The sequence below is a fragment of the Nesoenas mayeri genome (assembly GCF_963082525.1).
Source record: "Nesoenas mayeri genome assembly, chromosome: 2".
NCBI classification, from domain to species: domain Eukaryota; kingdom Metazoa; phylum Chordata; class Aves; order Columbiformes; family Columbidae; genus Nesoenas; species Nesoenas mayeri.
The window spans coordinates 13939349-13959581 of record NC_137543.1 but is presented as its reverse complement, the minus strand read 5'-3'; the positions used below and the strand labels follow the sequence as shown (position 1 = coordinate 13959581).

Here is a 20233-nt window from a genome sequence, read left to right as displayed (position 1 = left end):
CACTTTTACAGAAAACTACAAAGAATTTAAGTGTCTCAGTTTAAGAGAAGACAGAGAAAGATGACACCTTGTTTGCCTCAAATGTAAATTCTTCCAAGCAAAAGAAACTACAGGGTAATCTCAGCCTTTTTCTGTGGAAACCCAAAGCACGTAGCACCGACGCTTCAGAAAGTAAAGCAAAGCGGTGTCACCATCAGCTGAAAGTGTAACATAAGGAGCTGTGTGATGCAGAAACAGCGCTGCCAGTTTGCACAGCAAAGAGCATCTTCCTTGCAGGGTTTTACAAAGGATACGATCTGACTAAACACTCTTCAGTACATACAAACACCCTTGACAGCTTTTCTCCTCCCTCATCTAAGCACACTGAAGACTATAGTTAGTTCTACGCCTGCAAAAACACGCTTCATTTTGAAGAAAGAAAATCTCTTTCCAGTTCTAAGCTAAGTATTTACCACTTAGATTTCTTTCCTAAAATGTATGAGATTATTCTTGTTGACAGTTTCTCACCGTAAATATATTTTAGATTTCTAGCTATCCAGCTCTGACCAGGAAATCACTATAACGTCAATTAATTAAGAAGTATTAAAAAAATGAATTAAGAAAATGGCTAATTTCATGGCTCTAAATGCAACAACGTAGATAACCAAGGAACTTTTAAACTGGACATGATAAAAGAAGCCTTCCATCCCACCAGCATGACAGGCACCAAGAAATCACAGGTGCTTCAAGCATGGCATGCTGAGGCTTATGAAGGAAAGCGACCTCTGAGAGCTGAACTGAAAGCTTGAATTTATACTGGATTCCTTATTATTTTAAATACAAACAAATCAGTGAACAAAGAAAATCATAGAATCGTTAGGCTGGAAATGACCTTTAAGATCATCGAGTCCAACCATTAACACCGCCAAGTCTACCACTAAACCGTGTCCCTAAGAACCTCATCTAAACGCCTTTTAAACCCCTCCAGGGATGGTGACTCCACCAGTGCCCTGGGCAGCCTGTTCCAGTGCCTGACAGCCCCTTCTGGGAATCATTTTTTCCTAATATCCAATCTAGCCCACACCCCGGTGCAACTTGAGGCCATTTCCTCTTGTCCTATTGCTTGTTACTTGGGAGAAGAGACCAACACCCAGCAAAGGATGAGATGTTAAGAGTTTAAATGCAGAGATTCGTGTATACCCTAAAAGGATACACAATAAGAATTCTTAAAAAATGTAATATGAACTTTATTGCATACATCGTTCCATAATCATTTGGAGATACAAAAATAAATACAACAAAACCTTTAAGTTAGTGACGGTGGGAGATCTACATTTGAATAAAATTGACTGTCAAAGTGACATAAATCATTCTGGAGATTACCGAACCATTTGATTTCAAATTCTGCGGCTGACGCAGTTACCAGTGATGACAGTGCTGAAGGGCCTATGCATTTCACCTCACTCTGAAATTCCTCTTTTAGTTTTTCTGGTATAAGATCCTGACCCATAACCTGCAAAGAGAGTAAGACATAAGATGGAAGACAAGAAAATAACTTGCAGACAAACCAGCAAATAAGACATGAACAGCAGATCTTTACAAGAAAAGCCCTTGACACATGAACCACATGCCACCCAGGAGAAGCTTCCAAGTCACGACCAAGTTGTCTGCCTGCTGCGTTCTGCAATAAACACAAGGAACTGAGAGCCCAAGCTGCATGGCCACACAATCCTGTCGAACTTCTGGCTATGCTCATACAGGGGGATTTTTGAGTAGCAGCAACACCAATTCTGTATTCAGTGCTCACCTTGAGACAGCACCGACACTCTGATCTCCTCCTGAGGGGTGTCGACCAAGGGAAGCAAGGAGAGAAGTTTCTTCTCCCAAACTTTCCAAAACCCCAGATAGTCTGCGTGCTACTGCCCTCTGACGGAGGGAATCCCACAAGCTGCCAGCCCGGCAATGCCTCAGCTGCTACTCACTTAAATCTGTAACACTGACGGCAAAGGCAGAATCTCGCTGGCTTCCTTTTGTGCCTTAGAAGTCAGAAACTCTACAAATAGCACCAAAAATGTTAAATCTATTAATAAAATCGTGCAATGTTATTATCCTCCTTTGTATTTCTTTAAAACTAGAAACCATTACATCAAACAGAATGAAGAAATCACGTCAATGGATGTCTCTGGCTCTTTCTGAATATGTTTCATACATTCCTGGAAGTGTCCAACACTACCGTGGCCATCAAAGTAATCTCCACTCCCATTTCATACTTGTGATTCGCTTTGTGGCATGTGAAATTGCTGAGATAAAAGCTGCACCCCTGGAAACGCAGAGCGATGACGCAGCTGCAAATACAACTCCAGTGAGAAATTTAACAATCCTGAACGTTCCCAAAAGGAGGATCTCGGCAGAACAGAGATCCAGCTGCATGACACACGGCAGTGCTCCATGGGTTATCACTGGCAGCTGCAGATAACACACTACCAGGGCAACCCACCCCAGCTAATTTACCTTGCATCCTGGCATAGCTAATTAGTTCAGGGGAGTGTCACACTTACAGGACTTTGTGCCTGAACCGGCTTAGGTACCTCAACCAGCCCCCGAGAACCTGCACAGAATGAAACATCCCCTCACCTTGGTCATCAACAGCAAGGAGCTGTCACTGAAACCAAACGATGCCACTTGGTCATCAATTTCTTTTTGACCTTTTATGTTGCTCTGTAGCACAAAGGACGACTGTTGCAACTGGGTGAGCTGAAGTAAAAGCCTGAAATGAAAAAGGCAGTTAAAAAAGGCACAGCTGGCAAAAGAGTAAGCCAGCACACCTGAACCCAAACAAAATATAATACTTTTAAAACAGCTCTTCTTCCTGACTTTTGCCAACTGCAAAAAACTTCAAAGAAACAAATATATCTGGATCAATCTACTATGTGTATGGTACACCTGTGATATGACAAATGTTCAAACGTTCAGAGGAGTTCTTCTGCAAAACAACATGCCAAGTATCTCCGGTTGCTTTGCGCAAACACTTTTCTCCTTGTGTATTCATGTCACAGTTCAAAAGTGAAGCTCAGATCTGTGAGCATTAACTGCAGGACCTCAGGTGTCCCACACCCTTGGGAAGGCCTGACAGGACAGCAGCGCATTGCTGCCTCCGGTACTGACTGTCACCTGAAAAGTTAGGACTTTGGGGAGTTTGGACAAGTATCAAACATCCTCCCCATACAGGCCAACCCTAAAATCTTTCATCACAGTTGGAGGTTCCAGTCGGTGCCCCAGAAGTCACCACCACGATGGGGTGAAAGGGAGATGCTGTGCTCACAACGTGGTTCATGTCACAGAGGGACCCATCACCAGCTGCTCCACCAGAGAGCAGTTTCCAGAGCCCTCCTCACACAAGGCCTGTAAAACATGTTAATTCAAGCTTTACGCATAAAGAACAACAAATATTTTTATTGCATTTACCAAAGTTAAATGAAGCAGGTGTTGTAAGGAAGGTGTATATTTTTATGAAGAGAAGACTTAAGATCTTAGGTGAAAGTTTTCATTTGAGCATTATAAACATCAAAATGTACAAGTCTGAGCCAACAAACCATTTGCAAATTCAGAGAAGTTTTTACTGGGAAATTCAAAGCAAAATAGAAATTATTTTTAATTTGTAAAGAGTTTTGTTTCGAATTTTGCATCAACATAATGTAAGAAAGAATGAAAATTAAACAAAACCATTTCTCCTTTTTTTTTCCAAAGAAAACCCCAACAAACAACTAGAAAAGTCAATTATTCATGATGCTTTAACACAGAACCTTATTTCCTACAAAAGGAGATATTAACACCCCTTTTTCAGGTGCAGTTTACCCTGCACATATGTTTATGCAACATCTGCATCTCACTCCAAATCCAAAAGACCTGAAAATATTAGACAACCTATTTAATGCATAAGCCCCGGGCAGGGAAGAAGCTTATCCTGGACAAGCATATCTGAAGATATAAACCAAAATAACACTTTGTGAAACTGTTCAGCCAAGCAATGAAACCTCACAATTTATAATTGTCTCTGTGCTGAACCATACACACCAAAACAAGCAACACAAATTCTCTTAATATGAATGTGGCTTTAATATTCAATATCAGTACTACATCTATTAACTTCTCCCAAGTAGCAATTAAAGTCATCACCTCTTAGTCTGATTACAGTTAAAAGCTACTATATCTTTTTTTACATTTCTTAAGTCTTGCCCTAACAAGACAGTTATGAAGTGTTCTCTGAACATTTTTGGAAGTTCCTAAAATGGCTTTAAATACGTTTGGTGACTAATACGCTACTGACAGGCAACAAGGGAAAAAATCAAAGACTATTTTAACAAAAACAGTTTCTAATTATCTCTTTGAAAGATTATGTTTTAGGGATTTTTGTTGTGTGCAAGAGTTTTAGGAAGAGAGAAAAGAAAAGGAAAGAGCATTTTAATGCAGCCCTGTCAACCAGCTGTCACAGAGTTAATTTTTCGACCTCATCCATTATGTAAATTGGGGTATTATTATAAAATACATTTTTGCTCAAGCATGAGGCTTCAAGCAAATAAGCCAGGTGGCATGCGCAGAAGAAAGACTGGCTGGCCTTCCCTTTGGGGCACTTCTGCTCCTGCATCTGTAATACCACACCAGCAAACAGCCATTACTTGTAAAGTTTCATATCATAAGGTCATTAAAAAATGTTTCTCAACTGCGCAGGACACCAGTTTACTCTGTACACTCAGATTTAGGTTGTTCACAGTGACCATGCCAGTGGATTTTGCTTTTTCAATCTGAAGCAACAGCAGGGTGCTTCTAAGTTAGTGTTGCCAACACTGAAACAAACATTTAAATTGAAAATGTAAGCTGAAAATAGTAAGGCTGGGAAAAGTATGCTTTAAATTGTTCTCGACTGGGAGAAGCTAACATTATTCTAAGAATACGTTTAGTTACCTTGCTCTAATGAAGGAGGCACACGCCTTTACCCCAACCTCCTGCAACACGTTCTGCTCCCAGGGCTTGGAGGCTGCGCGTTTCCCTTCATCTGTCCTTTCCGGTTCTTCCGAAGTGCTGAGGGGTTCCTGCACAGCTCGGCTGCCCGGACAAGTCGCTGCATCCTCCCTCTTTGTGTCTGTAGCAAGGCTGGACCAAGTGCCTTCTTTCTGGCTCTCTGAACTGTGAGGCTGCAAGTTAATCTCTCTTCCAGTTGATGTTTCAAAGCTACTATCACTTACACCAACCTCTTCAGACTGATTCAGATTTGTTTCTGGAGTAGCTAGTGGAGACAAACTCTGTAAAAGGCTCACATAAGCTTCGGCAAGTAATTTCCAGTACCAAGGGTTGAAAGGATGTAAACAGATCAGTTGCTGCAGACACGTGATCTTTTTTTCTACATTTTCCAGACCCTGGTAAATGGCAAACTGCAGGTTGAGAACCGTCGTTAAGTGATCTGTGTTAGTAGCGCCATTTCTCTAGAAACAAATGAGAATATATTAAAAACAGGAGCAGAACAGAATCACCCTTCAGAGCCCGAGAATATTTTTCCCCGAATAACGACACACAAATATCACTAGAATTAATTTTTAACTTGTACAAAACTGTGCTCTTAATTTTAAATAATACATCATGATACAGATGATGCATGATCAAGCTGACAGCATTCCTTCTAGCTGTCTTGTCCCACTCTGAAAGGCAAGAAGGCCCTGAATGCTGTTATTTGTTTATTTGCCTTCAGATTTTTATACAGCTGCTGTTCTTCTGTAGTATAAACACCTTTTATCTAAAATAAAGAGCAACAGTACAATTCTAGCAGACTTCAGAGCCTCTGGACTCTTTCCTTTATGGGAAAAACTCAATTTGTGGTTAGATACTCTTCTTGGTGGCAGGTTGGCAGCAAGAAGATGGAAATAAAAGGGAGTTTTGAACTGTCACTTTTACAGTGGAAAGATTTAAGCACTCATTTATCCCCTTTCCTATAATTCCTATTACATTACATTAATTCTGCCTGGCAGAGCATGATATTTAGTCCCTTCCAGGACTACCAGCCTCCCTGCACAGGGAGCTCATTGTGGTACAGGGTGTTCTGATTTCTAAAGAGTGATTATATCTGCAGTGACAGTTACCCTCTGTTTACCAAATAACTGTGAGCACTGAACATCCTGAAGGATTATATACATGAAGATTATTTTTCCAGAAAATGCCCATATAAAAAAAACCTACTGGCAATATTTTCATGTCCAAAAGCTAAAATAAAGATTTTTGCATTATTTACCATTTTTTCTGCGATATCCAGGGCCTCTTTGTGCCTTCCCAGACGAGACAGACAGCGAGCCTGGCCCTCCTGGACATCCCGTCTCATTGCAATGTTACTGGGAGGTAAGAGCAGTAAGCAGTTGGAGTATTCACACAGGGCTTTCTAGTAGCATTGACAAAAGGAAAAACCAAAAAAAACAGTGAGAGATTTTCATTTCAAGGCAAGCGTGAGAGTATGTTCTGTTCATGACTACAGTGACAAAGGGAATTCAGGAGCTGAAGTCCACATTTTCATTTCTCCAGACTCAGACTTCGGCAGCACACAAGGGCTCCAGCACTACATAGGCAAGTCCAGATGGTGACGAGCAACCTCAGTCCTAACTCGTGTTTAAGCTCGGGCAGGATTCACCACACATCTGTCCACCCCTCCCCAACGAGGCCTGATCCAGAAGGGATCATCTACCAACCTGGGCAATAAATGGCACAAAGCTTCTCTCCCACTGCTACCAATTCAATGATCAGAGCACTCATCCTAAATTTGGAGGACCTTGTTTAAAACCTGTGACATGTTTCACAGGAGGGTTTGAACCTGCAAGAACCTCACCTGACATGAGAAATCAGCAAGTCAGAGAACACCACAAGGAAGGTGAATCTCCGTCATTCCTGTGGGGTGGTTCTAATTTGCCAGAAATAATTAAGTATTAATTGAGCTAAGGAAAAAGACAAGAATGAGCAATACTTCTGCAGCTTAATGCTCAAGGCACTCACCAGGACTCCAATTATCATTTAAATACATTAAGTATTCAGTGAAGCTAAGACCTGAATTTTGGTTTCTCCGCCTCCATCTGAGTGCTCAGACCAGAAGACTAAAGAACAGTGCTCATCCACCCATCTCTAAAAATGAATATTTAATTTTTCCTTGCAAACTTGAATGGTTCTAACAGAGAGAGCTTCCAGGCAATATGCCCTAAATAGTTCCTAGCAAAATGGCTGAAATATTTTTCTTCCCTGCTGTTAAGTTCGCATTCCTTCTCACGCAAAAGAGGGAGCTCCCCTCTGCCCAGCGAGTGCAGCAGCCGCTGGTGGAAACAGATCAGAGGAGGGTTCCAGGACACCCCTGTTCGCCTTATTATTTGACAAAGAGATACGGCCTGGCAAGGAACAGGCAGCGTGAATCCGAAGCAGATTATAGTCATCTGCGTCCTAGAAATGGGCACAGCTTATATCACTGCTGCCCTTGGCATTTCCTATCCATTGGCCTAGGCTGACGTAAAAAAGTATTCACAACAAGTGAAGAAATTACTACCCCCATTTACTTATTTCCAGCCCCTTTTCTACCGTCAGCACCAAAATCTGTAATTTTATGTACAGTCTTGTTCTGCTTCTGGTTCCGTTACAGTGATCCAGGTTAGCAGTAAGACTGAAGACTGGACGTTTTTAACTTGGGTCCCTGCGACACGAAAGGGTTTGGAAGCAACAGCCTGTTCCACTAGCAGATCTGAGGGGTGTCATTCTCTCCCAGGAGGGCACCACAGTACACAAGGAGCAGGCTGCTCCTCCTGAGGGTCAGCAGCCACGGCTGACCGCAGCCTGAGGCATCTTTCTTCTCAGTACACTTTTATGAATCCCTTCAGGGAGTCTCAGCTGAGACTGGAAAGCATCTGTCAGGTACAGACAAAGCAGCATTAGCGCTGGAGTAACATTAAAAAGCAGAAGTCAGTGCCAACTGAGGTACAAAGAGATCCACAAATCCAGTGGGCAAGGCAAAAGGAGTGGAGTCAGAGGTTTGCCTGAGGGCTTTGCAATCAGGAAGCCTGTAATGCAAACCATAGCCTGGAACAATAAGCTATTACAGTTGAAACAAGGGCAGAAGTGGCTGATTCAACCACCAAACATGGTAACAAGACTGGATCCTGCAACTAGGGCTATAGAGGCAGGAGAGGGACCTCATGAATGTTTATAAATATGTAAAGGGTGAGTGTCATGAGGATGGAGCCAGGCTCTTCTTGGTAACAACCAATGATAGGACAAGTGGTAATAGGTACAAACTGGAACACAAGAGGTTCCACTTAAATATGAGAAGAAAATTCTTCACAGACACTGGAACAGGCTGCCCAGGGAGGTTGTGGAGTCTCCTTCTCTGGAGACATTCAAACCCACCTGGACACCTTCCTGTGTAACCTTATCTGGGTGTTCCTGCTCCAGCAGGGGGATTGGACTGGATGATATTTCGAGGTCCCTTCCAATCCCTGACATTCTGTGATTCTGTGAATGTGGCTCAGAAAGTAGGCAGTGAGGACAGGGTGTAGGACTACAGCCAGCAGGAACAAAAACAGGGAACATAAACACACCCAAAGGCACAACCAGACATCCAGAGCGGGGGGAGGCAGCAGAGCAGTGGGATAATCAGCGCTGAAGCTCATAAACCACCAGTCAGGAGCCCAACAGCTACACTCAGCTTTCACCTGGCAGCGGGGGAGCTCCAAGAAAGGTCAGTGGCAGCCAGGTGGTTGCCAGCAATGTGGGACAAGGAATTATCCCCAGGAGCAGATAAACCCACATGCTTAACTCTGGCTATGACTTCCATGAACACAAACACCAGCTCTGTTCACTGCGGAACCTCTCAGATGCACAAGCCGGATCCGGATCAGCGCCCGGCGCAGAGGCCGCCTTTCTGGCCAGTTCACACCGACTTCACGCTGACTCCTGGAGCGTGGGGAAGGTTGCCAGGACACAGCTGCCCACCGACTCAGTGATCCTAATGGTCTCTTCCAACCAAAATGATGAGAGGCTGTGGAGTCTCCTTCTCTGGAGACATTCAAACCCGCCTGGACACATTCCTGTGTGATCTGCTCTGGTGAACCTGCTTTAGCAGGTGGTTTGGACTGGATGATCTCCAGAGGTCCCTCCCAACCCCAACCATTCTGAGATTAATTCTGTGACTCGATGGCAGCCTGAGCAGGGCGGTTCTTGCCCAGACCAGCACGGCTCCCGTGGGGCTGTCACCCCTTTGGCACAAACCAGGAGCCGTCCCGCAACACAGGCTCCAGCACCTCCAGGCCGTGGCTCAGCCGGGAAGCTTTTATATACACACATTGCCTCATTATATACACTATATACACACACATTCCCTCATTATATACACTATACACACGCATTCCGTCATTATATACACTATACACACGCATTCTCTCATTGTATACACTATATACACACACATTGCCTCATTATATACACTATACACACACATTCCGTCATTATATACACTATACACACGCATTCCCTCATTGTATACACTATATACACACACATTCCCTCATTATATACACTATACACACGCATTCCCTCATTATATACACTATACACACGCATTCTCTCATTATATACGCTATATACACACGCATTCCCTCATTATATACACTATACACATGCATTCCGTTATTATATACACTATACACACGCATTCTCTCATTGTATACACTATATACACACGCATTGCCTCATTATATACACTATACACACGCATTCCGTCATTATATCCACTATACACACGCATTCCCTCACTGTATACACTATATACACACACATCGCCTCAGCGCACCGGGGACCGCAGATCCCCCCGGTTTCTATGCCCTCAACTCGCCGGCCCGATCCCGTGCGAGAGGCCCGGAGATACCTCGAAGTCTCGCCGCCGGTAGGCCCAGTCCGCCCGGAACTTGCCGCCCGTCACCCCGCCGGCGCCGTCCCCGCCGGCCGCCTCGCTGTGAAACCACTGCGGGCAGAGCACAGGCCCGTCAGGGCGCTCGGGCCGCCCCGGGGCCGCTCCCGCCCGCCGCCCCCCGCCGCCCGCGGCTCCTCACGCGGGGCTCGCAGTGCCTGGCGCCGCGGGGCGGCCCGTCCCCGCCGCCCGGGCCCCGCTCCCGGCTCGGGGCGAACAGCGACTCCTCGAACTGCCAGCCCGGCAGCGGCTCCATCCCGGTGTGCGCCGTGTGCGCGGCGGCAGCGCGCCCCCTGCCGGGCCGCCGCTCCGGGAGGTCCAGGGCGGGCGGCGGCGGGAGCCTCCGGGGACACCGAGTTGGCTGCGGCGCGGGCTAGAGCGGCCCGGGCGGTGTGAGGGGCGGCGGCGGCGCCGTCCGCCCGCCAGGCCGGGGCGCGGCTGGAAACGGGGGCGGCCCGGGAGCCCCGGGGTGGCCAAGGGCGAGCCCGCCGGGCCGGGCGGAGCGGGGAGGGCCCTGCCCAGGGCAGCGTGTGGCGCCTCGTTCCTGGAGTGTGCCCGCGGGGGTTAAACGGGCTGGTGTCCCGGCTGCGGCGAGGAGTCAGATTGGACATGGCGCTTAGTGCCGTGATCTGATAAACGGACTGGAGTTGGACCAAGGGTTGGACTCAATGATCTGTGAGGTCTTTTCCAGCCCAGTCGATTCTGTGATTCTGTGAGTCTGGTCACAAGCCGCTGTAATGGGAATGTTGTAAGATCCTGTAGCAAATACCTCACAGAATCACTGGAACCGAAGTGTCCCGTGCCTGGATAAATGAACTGCATGGCTGTAGAGCTGCTCTGTCAGTGCCTTGGCCCGGTGCCCGAGCGCGGGCGGGACTGCATTTCGGTGATTGTTCCATTGGATTTTGGTTCTGTCCCAAAGCAGAAGAGGAAACTTGTGAAATCTCAAGCTTTCCAGGACAGGATTTCCCGAAGGCCCCCACACTGTGCTGTTGGAAAAGGGCACATGATAAAGACTGATCGAGAGCTTTGTCAAGACAGACTCCTGGGGACACCAGTGGTCATTAAGGGCCCCTCGGTGAAGCTGTAGCCACCAGCTGTACAACACCCATCTTCCCGTTGCTGGTGAAGCTGTAGCCACTGGCTGTACAGCACCCGTCCTCCCGTTGCTGGTGAAGCCGTAGCCACCGGCTGTACAACACCCATCCTCCCATTGCTGGTGGAACCGTAGCCACCGGCTGTACAGCACCCGTCCTCCCATTGCCGGTGAAGCTGTAGCCACTGGCTGTACAGCACCTGTCCTCCCATTGCTGGTGAAGCTATAGCCACCGGCTGTACAACACCCGTCCTCCCGTTGCTGGTGGAGCCATAGCCACCGGCTGTACAACACCCGTCCTCCCATTGCCGGTGGAGCTGTAGCCACCGGCTGTACAACACCTGTCCTCCTATTGCCGGTGAAGCTGTAGCCACCAGCTGTACAACACCCATCCTCCCATTGCCGGTGAAGCTGTAGCCACTGGCTGTACAACACCCATCCTCCTATTGCCGGTGGAGCCGTAGCCACTGGCTGTCCAACATCCATCCTCCCATTGCCGGTGAAGCTGTAGCCACTGGCTGTATAACACTCATCCTCCCATTGCCGGTGAAGCTGTAGCCACTGGCTGTACAACACCCGTCCTCCCATTGCCGGTGAAGCTGTAGCCACCGGCTGTACAACACCAGTCCTCCCATTACCAGTGGAGCTGTAGCCACCAGCTGTAAAACACCCTGCCTCCCGTTGCCGTGCACAGGCCGAGCTGTTAGTGCCCTGCAGCGCTGTCTCCTTTGTCTTCCTTGCCCACCCATTCATCCAGGAAGGTCGATGTTGTCCCATCTGATCACCATCCAGGTTTGGAGAAGCTGGGCTGAAAAGTCATCCTTGTGCTTCCTTAACCTGCAAAATGGACTAATGAACCTGCCTATACCAGAACAGCTTTTCAGGCCAAAACATTGCTCATATCAATGATTTAAAAGTTTTCCTTCTAATAGAAATATAAAATACAGGTTCTGGGTTTGGTTTATTTGTTCTAAGTGGATACATACTCAAAATGTCCTTCCATACCAGCATAGCTATGACTGGATGTAGCACCAGCTGACATAAATCCCTGGGTAGAAACTCAACTTTGGCAGGTAGGTTTGCTCAGAAAATAAAAGGGGATTGAGGTTTCTATTCCTTTAAGTTTGCTGTTTGGCAAACAAGCCCTCCTGAACACAGGAAACTGCTTAGCATGCAAGTCTGGAGAGAATAGCAGTTTACTTGACATGATTCAGGCTTCTTGTTACAAGCATCAAGGTAGGTGAGCGCAGTCAGAGCTGCTTGTTTGTGACACCAAAACCATCTGGCTTCCTCCTGCGGGACAGAGGCCGAGCGCAGGAGCCGGGCTGCGGAGCCGTGTCAGAGCAGTGACAGCGTCTGCGCTTCTCCCCACGTGCACTGGACACACGTGTTCCATTCCCGCTCCAGGACCGCCGGTCACGCTGCGACACATCAGCTGAACGAGCAAAGCACGAAAATCCAGCAAGACGATTAAGAGCAAATCAAAAAGAAGAAAAACCAAAAAAGCAACATGAGTAATCAAAGCGCAATGTGGCCCCAGCTCAAAGTAAAACACACAAAGAGCGAGGCGCTCCCAGGGGCAAATCCCAGAGCAGCCGGTTGGCTGCCAGCTTGGATTGCGGAGTCCTCAGGGCTGGGGGTTGCAGCCATCGCCACCTCGGAGGATACCAACGTGGTCTGCAAAGGCTCTGTGTTGCAATGCAGAAAATGCCTTTGTCTGGTAAATCAGTGACAGGAGAGCAGCAATTCCCGAGCGCCACATGGGGGGCCTGGCAGCTGACTGCATGGTTTCAGTCATAAGTCACGGGCATAATATTGCCTCTCTTCTTCCTTCCTCCCTTGCCTGGCTCTGCCCTCCTCTGCCTCCCCTCAGACGTTTAAAAGGCTCCTCATGTATTAGTTACAGAAATGAAAAAATGCAACTTTAAGAAATTCCAGTGCCTTGTCAGCACCGGAGATTTGCTCAATTTCTCCCCTAAGACCCGAGTCATCAGTGTAGCTGCCAGAACACAAATTCCCACTGTGCTTAAGTAAAGCTGTTTGCCTGAGTCTGCATGGCATGCTTTGCTGTGGTGCCGTTAACCTTGGCTGCACACAGGAGAAAACGTTGTCCCTGGAAGAGGCGGCTTTGAGGGGGCTCAGATACACGAGCCCTGTGAGATCCTGCGCTGCAGCTGCTCTGCGTAGGCAGCTTCAGGGGTAAGAAGCAGCTGTAGCTGAACCTCTTCCTAGAGGCAGCTGAGGTCCCACGCCACCGCCCACCTAAGCCACCGGCTCACTGTATGAACATCAGACCAATAAAACTAACGGGCTCCAGTAAGTCGCGGTCGCTGAGCAAGCTCCTGCACATCAGCAAAGCCGTTGTGGCTGTTCACACAAGCATGCCTCCTTATGCCAGCGGTGACGTGCTGTGACAGAGCTTCAGCCTCGGTGAACGGGGTGCAGGTTGGCAGGCTTCACCTTGCAGTCAGGGGGAGCCCAGAGAAAGCTTGGGTGGTGAAGACAACACAGGAATTCATGACTCTGCCCTATTGCCTAAGCCATTTGGCCAGGAAAATACGGTGTGGCCGACAGAGCTTGTCTTGGTCCCAGCCGCCAGCCCTTCTCCCCACGTCCCTGTCTACTTTGAGGCAAAATTAATTCAGAAGAATTCTCCTCCAGTGCTACTTTAATTATTGATGTTATTATTTGTATTGTGATAGCCTCCGTGGGTCCTTACCACAGCCTGGCTGCTCTTGTGCCAGGAGAAGGCAACACCACAAAGGCTTCATCAAGCACACACAGTAGAAACAAGAAACCTTGCTCGGCAACTAGGGCCCTGTCTTGGTAGGCACTACTCACACGCATCTGCTAAGGAATAATGCAGCTCTCACATGGTTTACAGCTTTATTAAAATACGCTGGAAAGGAGCTGCCCTTGGAAGAAAGCAATAGAGAGCAGTTCCCTGCTTGAAGCAGCAGAGCTGTCTGCAGCGAGTGGGGCAGTGCAGCCCACAGGCAGCATTCCTCAAAGGACGGCTGGCCCCTGAGTCATTAAGTGGATTCTTCCAGACATTGTGAAATATTCATACCTTTAGGGAAGAAGATTAGTTTTCTTTTGTGACAGTCCTAACATACGATCTTCCCTAAACATGTTCATGAAAAGGAGCAGCTCTTTATTTGCTGATGTTGTCTCACTGGGTCCTTGCCTCTTGCCTTTTATTTAGATCACAAGTTCTTTACAGTAGAGACCATCTTTCATCTTCTTTGCAAGGTATCACACATATGGGGATAATGTCCATGACTATGGCAGGAGAGTAATACAAATAACGTTTCCTGGCTAGGGGCATACAGAGGCTATCACTACTACAAACTGCACACAAGGCTGCAGCTAAAGCTCTGAGGAGCTCAAATGAGCTCTAGCAAATCTTAGGATGATGGTCTGAAATGCAACCGTAGAGCTCAAGAGCAATCCTCCCGGAATAGTAAGTGGTCACAGTGAGGGCAGCAAAAGCCCATCTCCCTGAGCCAAAGCTCCCAGGAGCTACTTACCCAAATTTTGGAAAAATAATACTTGTCTCTATCTCAGTACATCTTTAAACAAGTGCCGGTAGAACCGGCATGAACCTCCATCCATCTCAAGCTGGCTGAGAAACCAGTTCTGCCTAATGGGACCAAGAGGAAGCTCCATTTGCTAAATCCAGACCTGTCCCTGAGGCAGGTAAAACCAGGACTGAGCAAAGGCAAGTGCAGGAACCAAAATGACTCCTAAAGGGGAAAAGTGCTCCGGCACCCTCACGCACTACAGAAGGAGAAGAGATGTTGAAACCAGAGCAGAATTAACATGAAAGCACAGGGGCCGGCGGCTGAGCAGAAGAAAAGCATCAGGCACAAAACCAGGCAGGGAGGGGGACACAGCCAGAGCAGCAGCACCGTTCTAACCCGCTGCTCAGCCCAGTGCGCAGGGAGTCGCCTTTTGCCTTAGAAGAGTAAAATGATGGAACAACACCTTCTTTGTAAACTATCAAGCCATCCCACGCTTCTAGAACAAACGACAAAAATGAGTGGGAGGAGTGAAGGGTCATGAATCATGGAAATCAAAGAGTAAGGATTCTCGGTTGGTAACAGAAGCCAAAAGCTTTTCAGGGGTCCTTAGGACAGACAGGAGAGGACAAATCCCCCAAAAGATGGTTCATTTGCCTGCTCTAGCTTTAAACAGTGCAGCCTTCCAAACCCCTGGCAAGCCATATTAACTAGGCCATAATCCTCCCCCCACAGGCCTCACAAAACCCAATAAAGTCCTTATTGCCAAAAGGGTGCACTATGCACAGATGCGTTCAGCTATTAATGGGGTTTGTAACTATTTTCTGTCTAGTAAGAAAAATGGTGAACAGAATAAGCATGCCCTTGGGTTTGACCAGAATGCCGTTGATAAGAGGAAAAAAAGCTTTCTGAAAAGGCAGAAAGAAGGGGATCAGGTGCTGGGGAGAATCCTAAAGCAGTGACCACCCTGTGCAAGGCTGCACATTTCCCATCCTGCTGCCAGTCTGTCTGACGCTTCACTCAGCCACATATCAGAAGCACTGAGGCTATAGCTTAATGGTCTGTGGTACCAGCTCGATGCAGAACTCATCATAACAGGTGATACCTCCGATCTGCTGCTCTGACTGAAGAAACCCCAGCAGACTCGCTGTCAGGTGTGGTGAAGTTTGTATGCCTCCTTCTATGCCCTTTTTTCAGTGTGTCTCTGAAAACTCATTAACTTCCCCTGGCCACAGTTAATACTTGTTGCTTAATTGCTATTTATGATGAAACCAGGCCATGGAGACCACAGCAGATTCGTTAAAGGTTAAAACTTCATGACCGAGTAGCTCTCAGGACTGGGCAGGCACTGGTGGCAACTCCTCTAGGACACCATTTAAACAACCTCGGCTGCTATAGACCTCACTTGTAATAACACGCATTAAACTGAGCTGACTTCCTGCAATATTGCTGTCCTGCAGGAACAGAGAGAAACAAATCCAAAGAATTAGAGAAAAAAAAAAGCAAGCTATGTTGAAGAAATATACCCAGCGCTTCAGGCTTGCCCCTGAGTGACCCTCGTAACTCGTGGGCTTTTCCAGTCCCACTCTCGTTTTCCACAGGGATGCTGTAAGGAGAGGCCGCCTCCACGCTTCTCCTGTGCCTCATTTCTGATGCAGCTTTTGCACTGCTGGAAAGGACCAGTGGAAACTGCTATTAAATTTGGCTTCTATGGCTTCGTATTTGCCTTGTGCAAGTATCAGTGCCTGCAGAAAGTGAGACAGAGCAGAGGGAAAGCGCTGCTCAATGAAGAAACGCAAACAAAATGCAGAAAAAGAATGGACTTTGCCCACAGTTGCTCCCTTACCCAAATCACTGCTAGTGAAGTGAGTTTAGAGCAAAGAACACCATAAAACATACGTCAGCGATGGCATTTTTAACTCTGTGGTGTCACTGCCACTTCCATCACAGGGCTTCTGTGGGCTCTTCCTGCCCTTTGTGGGTGGTGGGAGCGATGCTTGCACAGGAATCCTTGCAGCGGGATGTCACCTGGAGGCTCTGGCTGCTGGGATGAAACTACAGGGCTGAAAGCACTTAAAACTGCAGTATTATTTGTACCATCTCCTCTGGTTCAGAACACGTCACTATTAGTGGCTGTTCTGTGGGCCCTCTTCCATGTTAGTCCCTTAAGACAGGCTTCACTTCAGTGATGTTTTTCCCTATTTGGCTTTCATTTAGGAAAACTGAAAATCACTAAGAGGAGAATTACTGCCAACACTGACCTTTATTTTCACCCAAAGACACAAATCAACTAGGTGTGACACACGCTTTCATTCCTTTTTTTCCATCTTTTCTTTCTTCTACCAAATAAATATTTTAAGGTAATGAACATCAGCTCAGTAATGAGCCTGTAAAGAAAAAAACATGGGAGAGGAATTAGTCACAATGCTAAGAGTTCAACATTATGGCAGCAGAAACATGTAAATATATTCAAAGGTTTCATTTTACAGTATTTGAAGTGCAACAAGTCATCTAACAACCAAAAATGTTAGAAACTGCCACCAGACAGACTGAAGGCCACCACCAGCGGCCTTTCAAAGCAACGCCAAGCCCACGGGGAGCAGTTTAACATCGTTCTAGAGGGGACTTTCTGGCATAAAAGAGAAAAAGAAGGCAGTGCACAAAGTGGCTTGGTATTTTAAATTCTTAAAAATAGTAGTTGACAGTATTGTTATGAAAACAAACGGAAGATGAAACGGGCTGGGAAGAGGAGGCTGGGAGAGGGGAAACAACCCACAAGGCCAGCTGGTCTCCTGGGAAAATATCGACTGAATCGCAGCGTTTTGCAATTGCTAACACTGTAAACAAAAAAGGTAACTGTTTTTTTTTTAAAAAAAAAGGTAACTGTGTGCATAATCCAGGGTTTTTCCTAACTCCCTCATTAGCTGACGGGTTCTTGAATAAGCATTCTTTCTTTCCCCACCCCCCCCTTTTTTTCACTGAACCGAGTAAAACTATTTGGCCAAACCCCAGGCTGTGCTGACCGCTCACGCTCATCTCCAGCCTGGCGCACAGGTCACCGCCTCCGTTACGGATGTGATTTTTCAGGACATAAGCTACAGGTGCCTTAAAAATCTTTTTGTCAGGCAGGGACAGGTCTGCGGGCAGGACGCCGGGTCCCAGCGGGCAGACGGCGTCCAAAGCCGCTCCGGTTGTAGCACAACGGTTGAAGCAGGCGGGTGTGATGAGTCGGGCTGATGCAAGACGGTGACACCGCTGCGGTGACGGAGCATCCAGCTCGGCGGGGATGAGCTCCGCAGAAATGGCGCGTCTCGGACCCTGCTTCTCTGAGGAAAAGGCACATGTTGAAAGGAGCCACAAAGCCTGATATCCGACTTCGGCAGAGAGGTGGTTCCTACCCACCCCTATTCTTCCCACCCCAAATATTGTAGATGCGATAATAAAGAGGAAAAGCACGTGGCCGTCCCTGGGCTGCTGACACAGCGGAGCCGTTCAGCGGCAGGCAGCGGGGCTGACACACGTGAAGCTGAGCTCACGCTGGCCGCTCGGCCAAACCCCCTCTCCAAATTCAGCGCACCTCAGGAACCGCCAAAACTCGGTTTTGTGTAAAAAAGACATTTGAGAAGATCTGGTTTGTGACATTTTCATAAAGACAGCGTTCCTGGTTTCCACAGCGCCTCTTAAAACCACACACACTCAGTAAGGAGACATTTATTCCATTATTTCTGTTTTCAGATTTTTGGTACAAAGTTTATTTTTGAAGTCCCCACGTGATCCGTTCTTCTACCAGCATCTTTTAGGATTTTTCTAGCTGTGATTTATTTTCTTTATCTGTTGAAGCAAAAGCAGTAATTGCTACACAAAGGAATAATGGCAATATTACAAATATTTTACAGCAGCATCCATTCGTCTCTTTGCCTCAAAAAAATAACAAAAATAAATCCAAACACAAGATCCATACTGCCACAAAGGCTTAGGTTTCTAATATCCAGAAGTATGCTGCATTCCCATATATGAGTTATACAAGTCCCGCACAACTTTCCAAGTTTGCGCAGAGCCCGATAAATAAGACACAGAAATATCAGTTACGTTATACTGTTTCTAAGAACTTTTACTCTGTAAAATGTTTGGTCACTCAAAGCTATAAGCTTAATCACGTATCAAAGAACACAGGCAATAAAGCCCATCTTACTAGAACATATAGTATTAGGCCAAACAAAATATAAGGACAAAATTTAGTGGTCACTGAAGCCTCTTCAAAAAAGGTCTAAACAGAATGTTTCCATCATGTATCAGAATAAAAATGTACTGTATTAAACTTTTTTTTCTTTACAAGCTGTCTTTTAATCAGTCTTCTATTTACAGTGCAGAACTTCTGCCAATTGCAGTAGTTTAACTTTGGCACAACACTAAGTTCCAATCCTTTTGAGTATTCAAGTCCTGTGTGTGTCCAAAAATGTTCTTGGTTTCACGAAAGATTAGGCCCATTCACAGTTAACCAGTTATCTTGAACATTTTCAAGAATTGCTTCCCCTTCACCACATTGGGCAGCTACAAAGGAAAGACACTGTAAGCTATTGCATCATTCAAAAGAAACTCCTCATTCCTAACAGTGACAGTATTGTTGCTTCCTTTAACATCACATACACCAGACAGATCACGCAGACGCCTACATACTGGACACCTTCTAAAAACCTTGCTGGTCGTTAGTGAATCATCTTCCTCATACTTCAAATACATAACGATGCGTTAACTTAATTTCATTTCACATGTCGAACAGGACATTTAAATATATTGCAATATATTATAGAAAATTGCAAAGCGCCATCATTTCTGTAAACGAGATCGACACCTGTTAACTCTCCTGTGCACATGAAGAGCAGTACCTAGTGCCACATTTTCTATACAATATAAAGCCTTCCCAGGTAGGGCAACTCATTTTAGTGCATTTCTGTACAGACTGTAAGCACACATGCAGATAGTCAGCTATGCAAAGTTGGAAACACTTTTGTGAGCTGGAACTGGAGGCGGGGGGAACATTTCGAAATCACTGAGCTCTTACAGTTGATCCTTTTGTCTCACAGATGAAGACTTGAATCTTCCAACATTCTAGCAGACTCTTTAGGGAAAGTTTTGTGATCAGTATCTAGTATCGAATAAGCGTAAGGAAATACTTTCATCAACCGGGACACAAATATTATGTCTTAACACCTTCTAAGTTATGCATGGTGCGATGTCCATATAGTCACCCTATCTCTAAAACACTTGAGAAACTCCACATCATTTTTATGTCACAGTATTATAACCAAAGATCAGTTACTTTATCCACCACTGTAGTGCTACCTGCTTTAGAAAAAAAAAAGAAAAAAAAGGCAAAAAAAGAGAAGAAAACAAACAAACAAAGGCCTCACGCTTCCCAACAAGCATCAAGTTGGAAGCAGAGGCGAGTACCATCGCAAACCACCACACACAGGCCAGGATCCCCCTCGCCCCATTTCGGGGGTCTGTCCCTTGCCCGCAGCCCCTGTGTGAGTCTGCAGGAGCTGGCCCGCATTCGGAAGCCACGCTGACAGCCGCGCTGTCTTGCACAGCTGCAGATCAGTGTGCAGATCACAGCTGCAGATCAATGCGCGATCAGATGGATCCCATGAAAAGTGC

At 46.5% G+C, this 20233-nt stretch overlaps 2 protein-coding genes across 3 annotated transcripts in view; both read right to left on the bottom strand.

The window, feature by feature from the left end:
* Nucleotides 1-1245: 1245 nt before the first annotated feature.
* LOC308037887 (uncharacterized protein C8orf76-like) lies at nucleotides 1246-10214 on the bottom strand (the record flags this gene model as incomplete). Its single annotated transcript, XM_080339961.1, has 6 exons — nucleotides 1246-1492; nucleotides 2614-2746; nucleotides 4942-5459; nucleotides 6260-6403; nucleotides 9917-10012; nucleotides 10101-10214. The coding sequence occupies 6 exons, from the start codon at nucleotides 10212-10214 to the stop codon at nucleotides 1286-1288; spliced, it is 1212 nt and encodes a 403-aa protein (XP_080196087.1). The 3' UTR covers nucleotides 1246-1285.
* An 8132-nt stretch (nucleotides 10215-18346) lies between these two features.
* The window catches only part of ZHX1 (zinc fingers and homeoboxes 1), a 31090-nt gene continuing 29203 nt past the window's right edge, over nucleotides 18347-20233 (bottom strand). For both annotated transcript variants that reach the window (XR_013921857.1, XR_013921858.1), the window contains one exon: nucleotides 18347-19126. The gene's annotated coding sequence lies outside the window, so the exon portion shown is untranslated. The remainder of the gene's footprint in view (nucleotides 19127-20233) is intronic.